General features: G+C 45.4%; 2 protein-coding genes across 2 annotated transcripts; one reads left to right on the top strand and one right to left on the bottom strand.

Moving 5' to 3' along the window:
* On the top strand, nt 1–2653 carry LOC100843728 (aspartyl protease family protein At5g10770). The gene is made up of 2 exons (XM_010231560.2): nt 1–180; nt 1130–2653. Exons 1-2 carry the CDS (start codon nt 18–20, stop codon nt 2398–2400), a joined length of 1434 nt encoding a protein of 477 aa, XP_010229862.1. The 5' UTR covers nt 1–17; the 3' UTR covers nt 2401–2653.
* A 1877-nt stretch (nt 2654–4530) lies between these two features.
* On the bottom strand, nt 4531–5976 carry LOC100844655 (peroxidase 1). Its single transcript, XM_010229435.3, has 2 exons — nt 5691–5976; nt 4531–5453 (listed from the first exon to the last, which is right to left on the bottom strand). The coding sequence occupies exons 1-2, from the start codon at nt 5901–5903 to the stop codon at nt 4698–4700; spliced, it is 969 nt and encodes a 322-aa protein (XP_010227737.1). The 5' UTR covers nt 5904–5976; the 3' UTR covers nt 4531–4697.
* Between the last annotated feature and the right edge of the window lie 7404 nt (nt 5977–13380).

Raw genomic sequence — 13380 nt, 5'->3', positions numbered from 1 at the left:
TTTAAAGTTGTGTAATAATGGGGTCCCAACGGCCGGTCCTGTACTGTTTGCTCGCGTTCCTTCTTCTCTGCGGCGCTTCTCTGGCCGCTCCGCCCCGCTATGGCTACCTCTCCGCAAGCGTGGACTCGGTGATAGCTTCCCGGGCTCAGGTCCAGTGCTATGATCCAAACACATATGAAGGTATTTGAGAATTGTGTGACCAGATATATAGTTCCTGCAATTCATTTCTAGACACATCGTGCTACACTACGGAGAGAATTTCATATTTGCCACTGAGAATTTGTCCATATGGTTAAATGCCATTAAGAATTTACCTGTTCCAAATATGCCATTCAAATTTTACATGAGGTACAAATATGTCACTACCGTTAGTTGACCGCTAGTTGACCGTTAAATCAATTTCATATTGACCGAAGTACTCCTGGTCCACAGGTCAGAAAAAACAAAAAGAAACAAGAAAACTAAAATACCCTCTCGGTCTCTTCTCCCTCTCTCTCTCCACAAATTATGATGAGTTTTAGTATATTAATTTTCTGAATTTATTACTACCTCTGATCCTAAATTCTTGACTCAAATTTATCAAATATGAATGTATCTATTTTTAAAAAATGTCTAGATACATGTAATATTTTGACAAAATTTAGGATCGGAGGGAGTATGAATTTTGTGATGTTAATTAAAATCAAGTGAAGTGCTATTGAAATTTTACATTTTTTCATGCTAAAATCATTATTGGTGAAACTTACTCCAAAATGGTATTATGGGCATCCTAAAAACATTGAATAGTTAAGTTTTCTAAAATGAGTAATTTGTTGTAAACGGAACATCAACATATTACATAGGAGTAAAATTGTCTTTTCATCTTTTACTTAGCGGTCAACTAACGGTAGTGGCATATTTGTATCCCGTGCAAAATTTGAGTGGCATATTTGAAATAGGAAAATTCTCAGTGGCATTTGAACATACATGCAGATTCTAAATGGCAAATATGGAATTCTCTCTGCACTGCAACATTGTGCATTTCTTTTCACGGGCTACATGTCCATTTTACATATGCTTTGCTTAGACAGTTAGCGTGAAGCACAAAGCAGCAAGTAATGTGATTACTGAGATGTACAATGTTACACAGCCCCTGCTTCTGGCAACAAGCTCACGATACGCCCCTCCTGTGGCCGGGTGGAGCGTGACATCCTCGTCCACGACAGAGCGCGCCTTCGCACCGTCCGAGAGAGGTCGTCGTCATCATCAGCCATGCCTCCGGTTCCAGCCATCCCCATCCCTCCGTTTATTCCACCGACGCCGGGTCCAGCCCCAGCGGAGGCACCGTCAGCGACCATCCCGGACCACACGGGGACGAACCTCAAAACGCCGGAGTTCGTCGTGGTCGTCGGCTTCGGCTCGCCGGCCCAGACATCCGCCACAATGTTCGACACCGGCAGTGACCTGTCGTGGATCCAGTGCCAGCCGTGCTCGGGCCACTGCTACAAGCAGCACGACCCGGTCTTCGACCCGGCCAAGTCGTCCTCCTACGCCGTCGTGCCCTGCGGCACGACAGAGTGCGCCGCGGCGGGCGGCGAGTGCAACGGCACCACCTGCGTCTACGGCGTCGAATACGGTGACGGCTCGTCCACGACCGGCGTGCTCGCCCGTGAGACGCTAACGTTCAGCTCGTCGAGTGAGTTCACCGGCTTCATATTCGGATGCGGCGAGACCAACCTCGGCGATTTCGGTGAGGTCGACGGGCTTCTCGGCCTTGGCCGTGGCAGCCTTTCACTGTCCTCACAGGCTGCTCCAGCGTTCGGCGGCATCTTCTCCTACTGCCTGCCGTCCTACAACACCACGCCCGGGTACCTCAGCATCGGCGCGACCCCGGTCACCGGCCAGATTCCCGTTCAATACACGGCGATGGTAAACAAGCCAGACTACCCGTCCTTCTACTTCATCGAGCTCGTCTCCATCAACATTGGGGGTTACGTCCTGCCCGTGCCGCCGTCCGAGTTCACGAAAACGGGCACCCTCCTCGACTCCGGCACGATCCTCACGTACCTCCCTCCGCCCGCCTACACCGCGCTCCGCGACCGGTTCAAGTTCACCATGCAGGGGAGCAAGCCGGCGCCGCCGTACGACGAGCTCGACACCTGCTACGATTTCACAGGCCAGAGCGGGATACTCATACCTGGCGTGTCCTTCAACTTCAGCGACGGCGCCGTTTTCAACCTCAACTTCTTCGGGATCATGACGTTCCCGGACGACACCAAGCCGGCCGTCGGGTGCCTCGCGTTCGTGTCCAGGCCAGCGGACATGCCATTCAGCGTCGTCGGCAGCACGACGCAGCGTTCGGCCGAGGTGATCTATGACGTCCCAGCCCAGAAGATTGGTTTTATCCCGGCCAGTTGCTGATTTTGAGTTTAGATCATATAAACGAGTTGTGAACACGTGTCATTTCCGGATTCAGGTGTATGAATAAAGGCATCTCCAACCACGGTTGATACTAAATTTGTTCTTTCCTTCTTTTAATATATTTTTTATTCATTTTTTTATAAACCCGCATGTCACTTTTTTTCTATCTTGATATCCATGTATAGAGCTGCAATTTTGTGACCCATAGGGTAACTTTTGACCCTCCATAGTTCAACCAAATGAACTAATTAAAGTTTTAAATGAAACAACTTTTTGAAAAACTAGTTCATTTGTTTGAACTAAGGAGGGTCAATGGATACCCTGAGGGTCAGCATGTTGCACCTCTAACCATGTAGTACCTGTTATTTTTTCAAGTAACCACTACTTGGTATTTATCTATCCTCCACATTGGCCACTAACTTCTTGGTACCCGTATAGTACCCCTTGTTAAAGATGCATGTGCGGTGATGCGCGTTTTTGTTGCCCAGACAGTTTTTATATATTAATCTAAGTATTAATTCTTCCAAAGGAGATAGGACCGGGATGCAGACGGGATCCAACGGCCCTCTCCTTCATCAACATGTTACCATGCTAAAAATGCATGTTTCAAATTTTGTTGTTTCTAGACGATGTTATATACTCCCTATGTTTCTAAATTGTTGTACATTTGGTTTTTCCTAAGTCAAACTTCTCAATGTTTGACCAAATTAATAGGAAAACATAACAAGATTTAGGGTGTGTTTGCTTCTTACCAAAGTTTGTCTCACCAAAATTTTGACAAGCTATGCTACTTTGGGAGTAAATTGTTGAGAACCATCACATTTGGGGCAGAATAACAACTTAACCGCCACTTTTTTTTTTTTTTTTGCAAATAAACATAGTTTTTGGGCAGTGTTCACAAATACTCCCTCATTTTTACAAAGGTTGGCGTATTTTGTTTCGTTAAAACAAGCCTTTGACCAAAAATTACTTTATTAATATGTAAGTTATATATATGATATGAAACCATGATCATTAGCAAGACAAATCCATTGATATAAAATTCATGTATGAAAAAACACATATCAAAAGAGTTTTCACCGGTCAAAACCTTGTCTAAATGAAATAAAATACACCAACCTTTATGAAATGGAGGGGGTATCACATCCTCGTCTCGCCTTGTTTTGTCAGCCGTTCTGATGTGTGGGGCCATGTTGTCCGTGCTAACGTGGCTATGGGGGACGCCAGCGTGGACATGCCCAGATCGTTTCTAACCGACCGAATCAGACCGGTTCATTTCATTCAGTAAGAGATATATAAGTCCACATTAGAACAGTGAACTAACCACAAAATTTAAATTAGTGTAAATTTCACAAAACCACACCTTTTGTGATAGTTGTCTCACAAAGCCACGGTTTTTTGTAACAGTCTCACAAAACCACAACTTTTGAGGTAGCTGGTCTAAAAAAACCCTAATCTTGGAAACTAAGGTGTTGATGGGGTTTCCGACAACTCGGGGCCACCGCCACGTCATTTTTCCTGACTCGTTTTCGACGCCACTTCATTTTCTACCCAACCAAACCTGTTAAGGCATCTATTACCCCTGTTTCGGGCAACCCCCCCTCCCCCCAAATTCCGCTGGCATCGAAAATGGGTCAGGGAAAATGACGTGGCATCTGACTGGTGGCCCCGAGTTGTCGGAAACACCGTCAACCACCTTAATTTCCAAGATTAGGGTTTCTGAGACCAGCTGCCCCGAAATTTGTGGTTTTGTGAGACTATTAATTAGAAACAACCCCCCCCCCCCTCCCGGCGGCGAACTCCAATACCGGAAACACAACTTTCAACCCCCGACATAACAAAAAGATGGCTTTCACAAATCCTGTTTTGGTCCCGCAAAGGCTTTGCCATGAGTCACGTGACGTGCCAGCCAGCGTTTGCGAAAAAAGCTATGACGATAGAAGGCTCAAGCCAAAGCCATTGCCGAGAGCAAAAGGGGATTTGTAAGCTTTCTCCCGTAGAGTGCGCGTACGGATGCGAAAGCCCTCTTTTGGTAACGTCAGGAGGTCTTTTGGTAACGTCTACGGCTAATTTAAATGGTATGAATAGTTGGAGGTTGTGTTCTAACCGGTATTGGAGTTCAAGAGGTAATTTAAACCCCGTGGTTAGCTCAGAGTTGTAATATTGGCTTATCTGTTGCACGAAGTGATGCAGCCAACTAAAGAGTAGTACAATTAACAACAGAAATCCAATTCACCTCTTCACAACACACGTTGTTCCATGCCACAATAATTCGCTAGGAAAGCTAGCTTCTCTAGCTAGTTGAGGACGTAGCACTTCTTCCTGATCTCTCCCTGAACCCCGGTGAGGACACCGACGTTGCCCATCTTGATCATCGACTCGCTGAAATCCTTGAAGAAGGCGTCATCGAACTTGCCGGTGGCAACGCGCCGGACGTACTCCCTGGTGGTGGCATCGGTGAGCAGCGCGGCGTCGGAGCGGAACAGGCCCCTCCGCTTGGCGACATGGCGGTAGTAGCTGCCATCGAAGGTCTTGTAGCTACCGGGGTCCATCTCCGAAAGCGTGCTCCCGTCGTTAACGCTCCTGCACTTCATCCTCAGCTTTTCAGCGTACTCGCTGTCCAGCGATGGGTCGGCGGTGGCGTTGTAGAGCCGGTCGGCGTACGACGGGCAGTGCGCCGTGCCTAGCGTGTGGGCGCCGGAGAGCACGACGAGGTCCTTGAGGTCGAGGCCCTTGGAGGCGAAGATCTTGGTGAGCAGAGGGATGTCGCCGAAGGCCGGGGGCAGCTCGTCGCTGGCCTCGGCAGCGTTAGACGTACGTCCGTCTCTCCTTCCCAGCTCCACGGGCCACGAAGGGCCCTTTGCTAGCACCACGGCGTCGCGTGCCATGAGAGTGAGGACGTCGGCGCAGGAGACGACGCCCGGGCAGGCGGACTCCAGCTTGGCCTTCACTCTCTCCACGGAGCCGAATCCTCGCAGGCTCCTGTTCGGCTTGGCGTCCCTCTCTGCCAGGTTGCCCTTGGTGGAGTCGATCAGCACAGACGCGTCACAGCCCTGCATTTTGTGTTTGACATGTTTGGTAAGCATATATAGTTAACTACTATTCCCTTTTATCCTAAATTCTTCACTCAAATTTGCTCAAATATGGATGTATCTATTCTTAAAATGCGTCTAGATACACGTAATATTTCGATAACTATTTAGGATCAAAGGGAGTACTTTAGATCATATGATCAATGAATGAAGAATGAATGAATGGCTAAGTATTTAGAATAATCGACATGTACTTACCCTGACGAAGCAGTCGTGGAAATGGAGCCTGAGGAGCGGGCCGGCGAGGCTGGGTGCGGCGGAGATGATCTTCACCATCTCCTCGCGGACTATGGCCTCGACGTTGGGGCATGACTTGCTGTAGTAGCCGATCTCCAGCTGGGCCACAGTTGAGGTGGCTGCGAGAACCAGGAGGGTCAGAGGAAGCAGCAAAGACCTGATCATAATGGCCATGGACCTTAACCAGTTAGTTAAAGCCTGAAGAGAGCAAGCGATCGTTATGTGAGAGCGCCTTAAGATAAAATGGATGGATGGAATGTTTCTTGCAATTCCCTGTATTTATAGATGTGCTGGGACTGCATGTTACGTAGACCTCGGTGGATTTCAGAATGACACCCTGTTTCTGCGAATGCAAGCATGTGATGCTAACTTCCACCTCAATTCAGCTACCATTATTAAGAAGAAATACACGTACAGTACATAACTACAAATCAATTATGCATTGAGGCATTTACGGGCGGCTAGAATGCACCGGTCAGCGGAAGAAAAACTAAATTAGACTCTGGCTACGCCCGCCAGTTCAGGACCGCGTCCATGAGAAGATGGCATGTATCTGTATCATCCATTTCCGAGTTATCTTCAGCGTCCAGGGAATAAAATTCCATGTGCCTGGCCAATGATTAGGGCAGTGCGCCGTGTGATAATAAAATTCTGATTGAGGAGGAATTCTTGGGTACAGGAGGATACAAAAGGTACGTCGCGTAACATACGTGAAGCTTAAGAAAGATGCATGTTCTCCGGAGCATTGCCCGGTAGGTTGACCGTGTCCATTTGGCCTTTTGCGCGTCAACAAGACAGATTCTTCCCAGTTCCCCTACAAACAGAAGCTCTTGCTTTCAGTTTTATGTGAACGCAATGAGCATGAATTCGTTGATTCGTAATCCTGTGCTTGGCAATTTTTTGAGCCGTAACATATGGAACAAGTTTGTTTTTCAGGAAACGTGCATCGAAGTAGAGCGTCCGCCTAAGGCGTAACGATGAATAAATATGTGCGCTCCTTGCTAATCATGCAGAGTAGTTCCAATCCTTGAAGAAGCATGACTGAATGGCCTCAGGCGTTTGTTCACTGATTGATTTTAAGATTCTGTTTTTCCCGGTCAAACAAACCATGCAAGCTCCGTTTGTCATCCCAATTTCAAAACACCACCAGTTTTGAAGTTTACTTCGTTTTAGAGTTTGAGATTTATTTAAGTCTCTAGTGTTTTTTTTATTTTTCGTTTGATGGTTTTTGGGCCTGTCTAAAACCACTTTTAGTTCAGCCCATGGGCCTTAGTTGTGTGGCGTGGGGGCCTGTCCCACCCAAGTTGCATTAGAGTCACCCTATAAAGGGTTCTTGGCAGCCGTCGTCGTAAGGGGTTGAATTTTCGAGATTAAGAATAGATCAGAAAAGTCCCAATGTTTTGGGGCGCATATTGTCGTGTTTGCTTGCTGATCTTGAAGACTTGATGTTATGCGCTGCGGTGGAGTTGATTCTAATCAGTTCCAACGTGAGGAATTGAAGGGATTTGATCTGGATTACTTCAAATTGATTTCGCTCTGTTGCTGATCTGCTTGTTCGTCGATCGCCGTGAAAGATTGGGCCTAAAACCCTTTTGGATCACGTTGATCCTTATCATCTTGGTATTAGATTCGTCGGGTTTCTCACGGCGATTCTCTGCTGAGAATTATCTATTGGGAGTCCTTGTCCGATTCCGCCTAGGAGTCCTCATCCGGTTCCGCCTAGGAGTCCTCGTCCATTTCCGCCTAGAAGTCAGCGTCCGATTCCGCCTGGGAGTCCTTGTCCGAGCCGGCGCCCGGGAGTTTTTCGTTTTGGACACCTTGTCCAAGTTGTATTCCTTCTGGACTCCTTGACCGACACCCTAGATAAGATTGGATCCCGATCTGTTCTAATCCTCCCGATCTGAAGATTGCCACCTTCCCACTGCAGATTTTCTCCTTCTTGTTTGCACGCGATGGTGACGTCCAAGACCGGGGAAAATTCCGTCGCCGCTACAGTTGAGCCGAAGGAACTCGCTCCACCAGTTTTTGCGGAATTTGGCTCCCAATGTCCGGGCTGGTTTTGACAGCACTTGCGATTATATTCGTCGAAGTCATGCTGCGTTGTCGGAACAGATTGCGCAGTTAGCTACCCGGATAGATGCATTGGGCGATGCTCCTGCCCGTGCACATCCTCACGACGTGGTTCATCGCCGCCCTGCTGAACAACAACATCGTCCACACGTGAGCTACGCTGCTGATGGAGAACTTGAAGATGATGTACCAGAACAGCGTCCGTTTGTTGCTCGTCCTGCAGGCGTTCTTCGTGGATAACCACCTGTTCGTGATCAAGTTGGTCATGCTGTTCGCGTTCCACATGATGATGGTGGTTTTGGGCGTATCAAATTGTCCATACCTCCGTTCTCGGGTGATCGTGGACCGGAAGATTATTTAGAGTGGGAGATACGTATGGATCAGTTTTTTGCTTCCTATCATTATAGTGAGGAAAGAAGACTTCAACTTGCTGCAGTTGAATTCACCAGTTATGTGCTGATTTGGTGGAATCAGATTCTTCGTATGCATACTCGCCCATCGTCGTGGAGAGGTATGAAAGACCTCATGCGACATCGCTTTGTTCCTGAACATTACAAGAGAGATATGTACAATAAATTGCAGCAGCTCACTCAAGGCACAAAATCTGTGGATGAGTACTACAAAGAGATGGAGTTGCTGATGATCCGTACAGGAACAAGGGACGACCCGGAGGTCACAATGTCTCGATTCTTTAATGGCCTGAATAATGAGGTGCAAGATCCTGTGGAGATGGTTAGCTATTATGATTTTCAAGATCTTGTGCATCAAGCTGAGAGTGCGGAACAACAATTCAAGCGACGTCAAGCTATAGCTCCTGAAAATTCCTGGCTTCGTGCCCAGACTGAGGCTGTTGGTTCTAGTGCTAAGCCGACACCTTTGTCACGCTCCAATCATGTTTCTCCCAATGAGGCACTAAAATCTGGAGTGTCCAAAGCTGCACCTAGTACACACTCGACCTCTTCCATCGACTGTTTTACTTGTGGAGGCCGAGGACACATGAGGCGTGATTGCCCTAACACAAAAAGGGTGATGCTTACATAAGATGGTTATGTTTCTGCTAGTGATGATGACAAGGTTGATGTGCCATCTGGTGTGGAGTCGGAAGATCATGATAACTTCTATGTGTATCCCTAGGATACTGCTCCTAATTGCACTAACTTGATGGTGCAGCGTGTTCCCGAAGATCGCATAGAAGGACAAGAACAGCGCTGGAATATATTTCAAACCCAATGCACAGTCCAGAACACCGCTTGCAAGTTGATTATTGATGGTGGCAGTTGCACCAATATTGTTAGCAAGAGTTTGGTGGATTCTTTTTCATTGCTTACATGGAAACACCCACAGCCACATTGTGTTGAGTGGTTGTATAATTCAGGGAAGCTGAAGGTAACACGTAAGGTGCGCCTGAAATTTTCATTTGGTACTTATGAGGACACGGTGGTCTGCGATGTTTTGCCTATGGATGCTTGTCATGTGCTGCTAGGCCGTCCGTGGCAATTTGATAAACGTACCACACATCAGGACAGATCCAATGTTTATTCTTTGTGGCATCAAGGGAAGCGTCATGTGCTGCAACCTATGCTTGACAAAGATATTAAGGTGGCTACATTTGCTATGAAGAAGAAGGTCCAACAAGCCAAATTGAAACCGAGGACGGTTTCCTCTCAAGTTGGGGGGGATGATGAGGGGAAGATATCTATTACTCCTGCTATGTCACCAACTCCATATATTCTGAGGTTTGGATCTTTTTGCGTTCAAATTTCTTCGAAAGATGAGGTAAAGCCCAATTTCAGAACGCCGCCAGTTTTGAAGTTTACTTCGTTTTAGAGTTTGAGATTTATTTAAGTCTATAGTGTTTTCTTTATTTTTCGTTTGATGGCTTTTGGGCCTGTCCAAAACCACTTTTAATTCAGCCCATGGGCCTTAGTTGTGTGGCGTGGGGGCCTGTCCCATCTAAGTTGCGTTAGAGTCGCCCTATAAAGGGTTTTTGGCAGCCGTCGTTGTAAGGGGTTGAATTTTTGAGGTTAAGAATAGACCAGAAAAGTCTCAATGTTTGGGGGCGCATATTGTCGTGTTTGCTTGTTGATCTTGAAGATCTGATGTTATGCCCTGCGACGGAGTTGATTCTAATCAGTTCCAATGTGAGGAATTGAAGGAATTTGATATGGATTACTTCAGATTGATTTCCCTCGGTTACTGATCTGCTTGTTCGTCGATCGCCATGAAAGATTGGACATAAAACACTTTTGGATCACGTTGATCCTCGTCATAAACGGCCAGATTTTGCCCAAGCGCCTCATCGGACGGCCTGAGAGAGCTGGAGAGGGGCTCAATTTTAATGTCCTAATAAATACACCCATTACTCGATCCACTTATTACCTGCTGTTTTTCGTTTCGGAGTTGCTTGCTCGCTGGTTCAAATTTCTATGGTGTCAGCATGTCTAAACATGTTGTCATACTAACAATTTGGAAATTAGCCAAACCATCAAATTGCAACATAAAAGCAGTGGTACAATATAATTATAAAAATAGTTCAAACGCAGACAACATGCATCATTCATTCCGCTGGCACCACCACCACGACAACAAGTTTTGCATACACTACCTCTAAATTTCCTGCACAAGTGACAGGAAGATATTGCAAGGCTTATAAACAGTTCCAGAAACAATTCACTGAAATAGTCTTGTAATTATTTACAAATTAGAAAGTTTTTTTCTTTTTAGAATGGAACAATCTATGAAGAGTTTTTGTGAAAGTACTGTTGTGACTGTCAATAAACTTCATCCTCTGGCTTATCCTCTTCACTTCCCACCTATCAATCTAGAAGATAATTCACTGCCGGAATCTTTCCTACAATATTCATTCAAAAAAATGTAAAAGATAATTCAATAAGACACAAACAACTTCAAAAAACTGGACCAGAAAAAATAAAAGCACCCGTGAACAGAATTGTGCCCCTGTGACTATCAGATAGTCTGCCATCAACTCGCATAAACCTGGACAGTCCTTGGGGTGGTTCCACTGGCTTGACATTGCTTCAACTTGCGCGTCCTTCTTTTGCTAGCCATCCTTGATTTGTCTTTTGCTTCGCAGGGGTCACCTTATTCTACCTGAAAGTCGGAATTGATGCCAGTATGGTTAGTGTCAATGGAACAAACCAGGGATGACCTCTCAATTAGTAACAAAAAAAAGCTCACCGGGCTTGACTTGGTTAGCACTGTGCAAAAATGCATATAATATTCAGGCACAAACTCAAAGAGGAGACATACATTTTAAAAGTAACACTAACAACCGCCTGTCTCATGGCACAAGGGAGGCATGTCCGACTGCTCAACTTTGCGTATATGTGACTCAAACCCCATATCGGGCATTTGATCAGCTTCATCAGCGACAATCTACGATGTGGGTCGGGTTGGCCCGATCTTTCGATGAGATTGATAACTTTCGATTTGGGTAGGAGGTGACGTTGACGATCCGACTACGGCCAAGGAGGCAGCGCCTTAGCAATTGATACACCAACTCCAAAGGGTTATTGATCACGCGGGGGCACGATCAACCTGACCACGAAGGTCTTTGTTCCTGCAAACAATCAAAGAACAAGCAAGAACAAGATAAATAGCGGATGCAATCTAAAATTGTGAGTATACTATATCAAACCAATGTCTCAACGAGACAATAGGTTGGAGTCTTGACGACGGTAAAACAGGTGGTCTAACCGACACACGCGATTACACGAAAGTAGCAAAGATGGCTAAACTTTATCTAATCAAAACCCAAGACTCCTTAAGGGGCAGCAACACTAGAAATAAGTTCTAAAAACACAACAGAGAATAGCAATGAACTTTTGGTCTGTAAGAATCATCACTAATTTACTATGTGAAAAACCTGTTGGATGCATAACCATTTTGCAACCTACATATTTGATACTTGAAGAATACACATCATGTTATGTGTGGTGTTCCTATAGAAAAAAAAACACGTGAGCTTCCCCACTGCGAAATTAATGACAGTGGTCATGCAGTTCTTGCGGTGTATGTGGCAAGTTCCATGTTACAGAAAATTCTTCAGACACTTCATAATGAATAATTTCCATCTGCAGTCCCCACACAACTACAGGGTGAGAGACTGCCCACAAAGATCAGTTGTTAATTCTCTATGCATCATACCAAATTAGTAGAAGTAGCACCCATGTATACGATAGTACACACTGATACATATATTCATAATACCAGTCCAGCCATGGATGCATCATCAGAATGTAGTAGAGTCCCCATCAATGCTACAGTAGGTGAGAAGATAACTTGGTATTGCATATAAGCACAACAGAGTGCATAAAACATAACGAGGTACACCAGACACAAAAAGACTCCTCCAATTCATAATAAGTGTCGCTGATTTAGTACTCCCTACGTCTCATATTAAGTGACGAAATATTACATGTATCTAGACGCTATTTGGGTATAGATACATCATATTTGATAAATTTAAGTTACTTAATATGGGACAGAAGGAGTACAACTTTGTGCTAAAGTTGTACTAAATCAGGGCCACTTAATATGGATCGGAGGAGTATCAATCAGTATAATCTTCTTTTAGATTGAAGAAGCACTAAAATCCTAACGAAAAAACCAACTTGGGTGCTCCACCGTATGCAGAATTTTCCAGCGATACCAAAAACTGAATAATTAGCTCAGAGCTTACGCACAAGGTAATAATGACAACCTGCATGAAAAGAGTTAATGAAATGAGGATTGCAAAACGGAAGGGTAAACAAGCATAGCCACGAAACCATTGTCAAAAACGGCAGTACCAACAGATAAAAGGACCCCAGATAAAAACCCCAACCAACAAGCGGCAAGACCACACACACCCGGCGTATTGCTCCGTAGAGAAAAAACAGATGTGCAGCGACAACAGAGAAATCTGAACCAGCACAACCGAATCCAGAACCAACCCTAGGCAAAGAAGCGGGGTGCCAAGGCCAAACTAACGGGAGGAAGAAAGCCCATTGCAGGCAGAGTATATGAGGACAAACGTATGGCTTCCTCTCATTGATCCATTATTGCATCGCTATGAGGACGACGAATAGTAATATTCTACACATTAATTCATTACTACATCGTCGCCGCCGGTGTGAGCATTAAGCATTAAAAGAGTTAAAATTGAAGCGGATCAAAATGTAACACCTGGAAAAGTGTTAGGAAACCTAAATGGGGCGGACGCACCAACTCAAAGCTTCATTGCCGCCATGAAGGCGTTCATCCTTGAATATGTGTGCACAATCTTGTGCTTCAAATTTTATGGAATCCTTTGCCTAAAACCTTGAACACCTGTATAGAGGAAGTGTAATCTAAACCATCCCATTTTTCTATGATATTTGTACCATTAGGATGTTCTAAGATACTTTTGATTGTTCTTTGGTCGAGATGGACAGGCGCAGTGTACCATTCGGAGTTTTTAAGATACTTTCTATTGTTCTTTTGTCAAGATGGACAGGCGCAGCTAAGTGCGCCTCCATGTTCTATTATTAATATACAACATGTGTATGGATGAGGATTATGGTGGTGTACCCATGTAGGA

Source organism: Brachypodium distachyon, chromosome 1, assembly GCF_000005505.3.
Source record: "Brachypodium distachyon strain Bd21 chromosome 1, Brachypodium_distachyon_v3.0, whole genome shotgun sequence".
Taxonomy (NCBI): domain Eukaryota; kingdom Viridiplantae; phylum Streptophyta; class Magnoliopsida; order Poales; family Poaceae; genus Brachypodium; species Brachypodium distachyon.
This window is presented reverse-complemented; position numbering and strand designations above follow the sequence as displayed.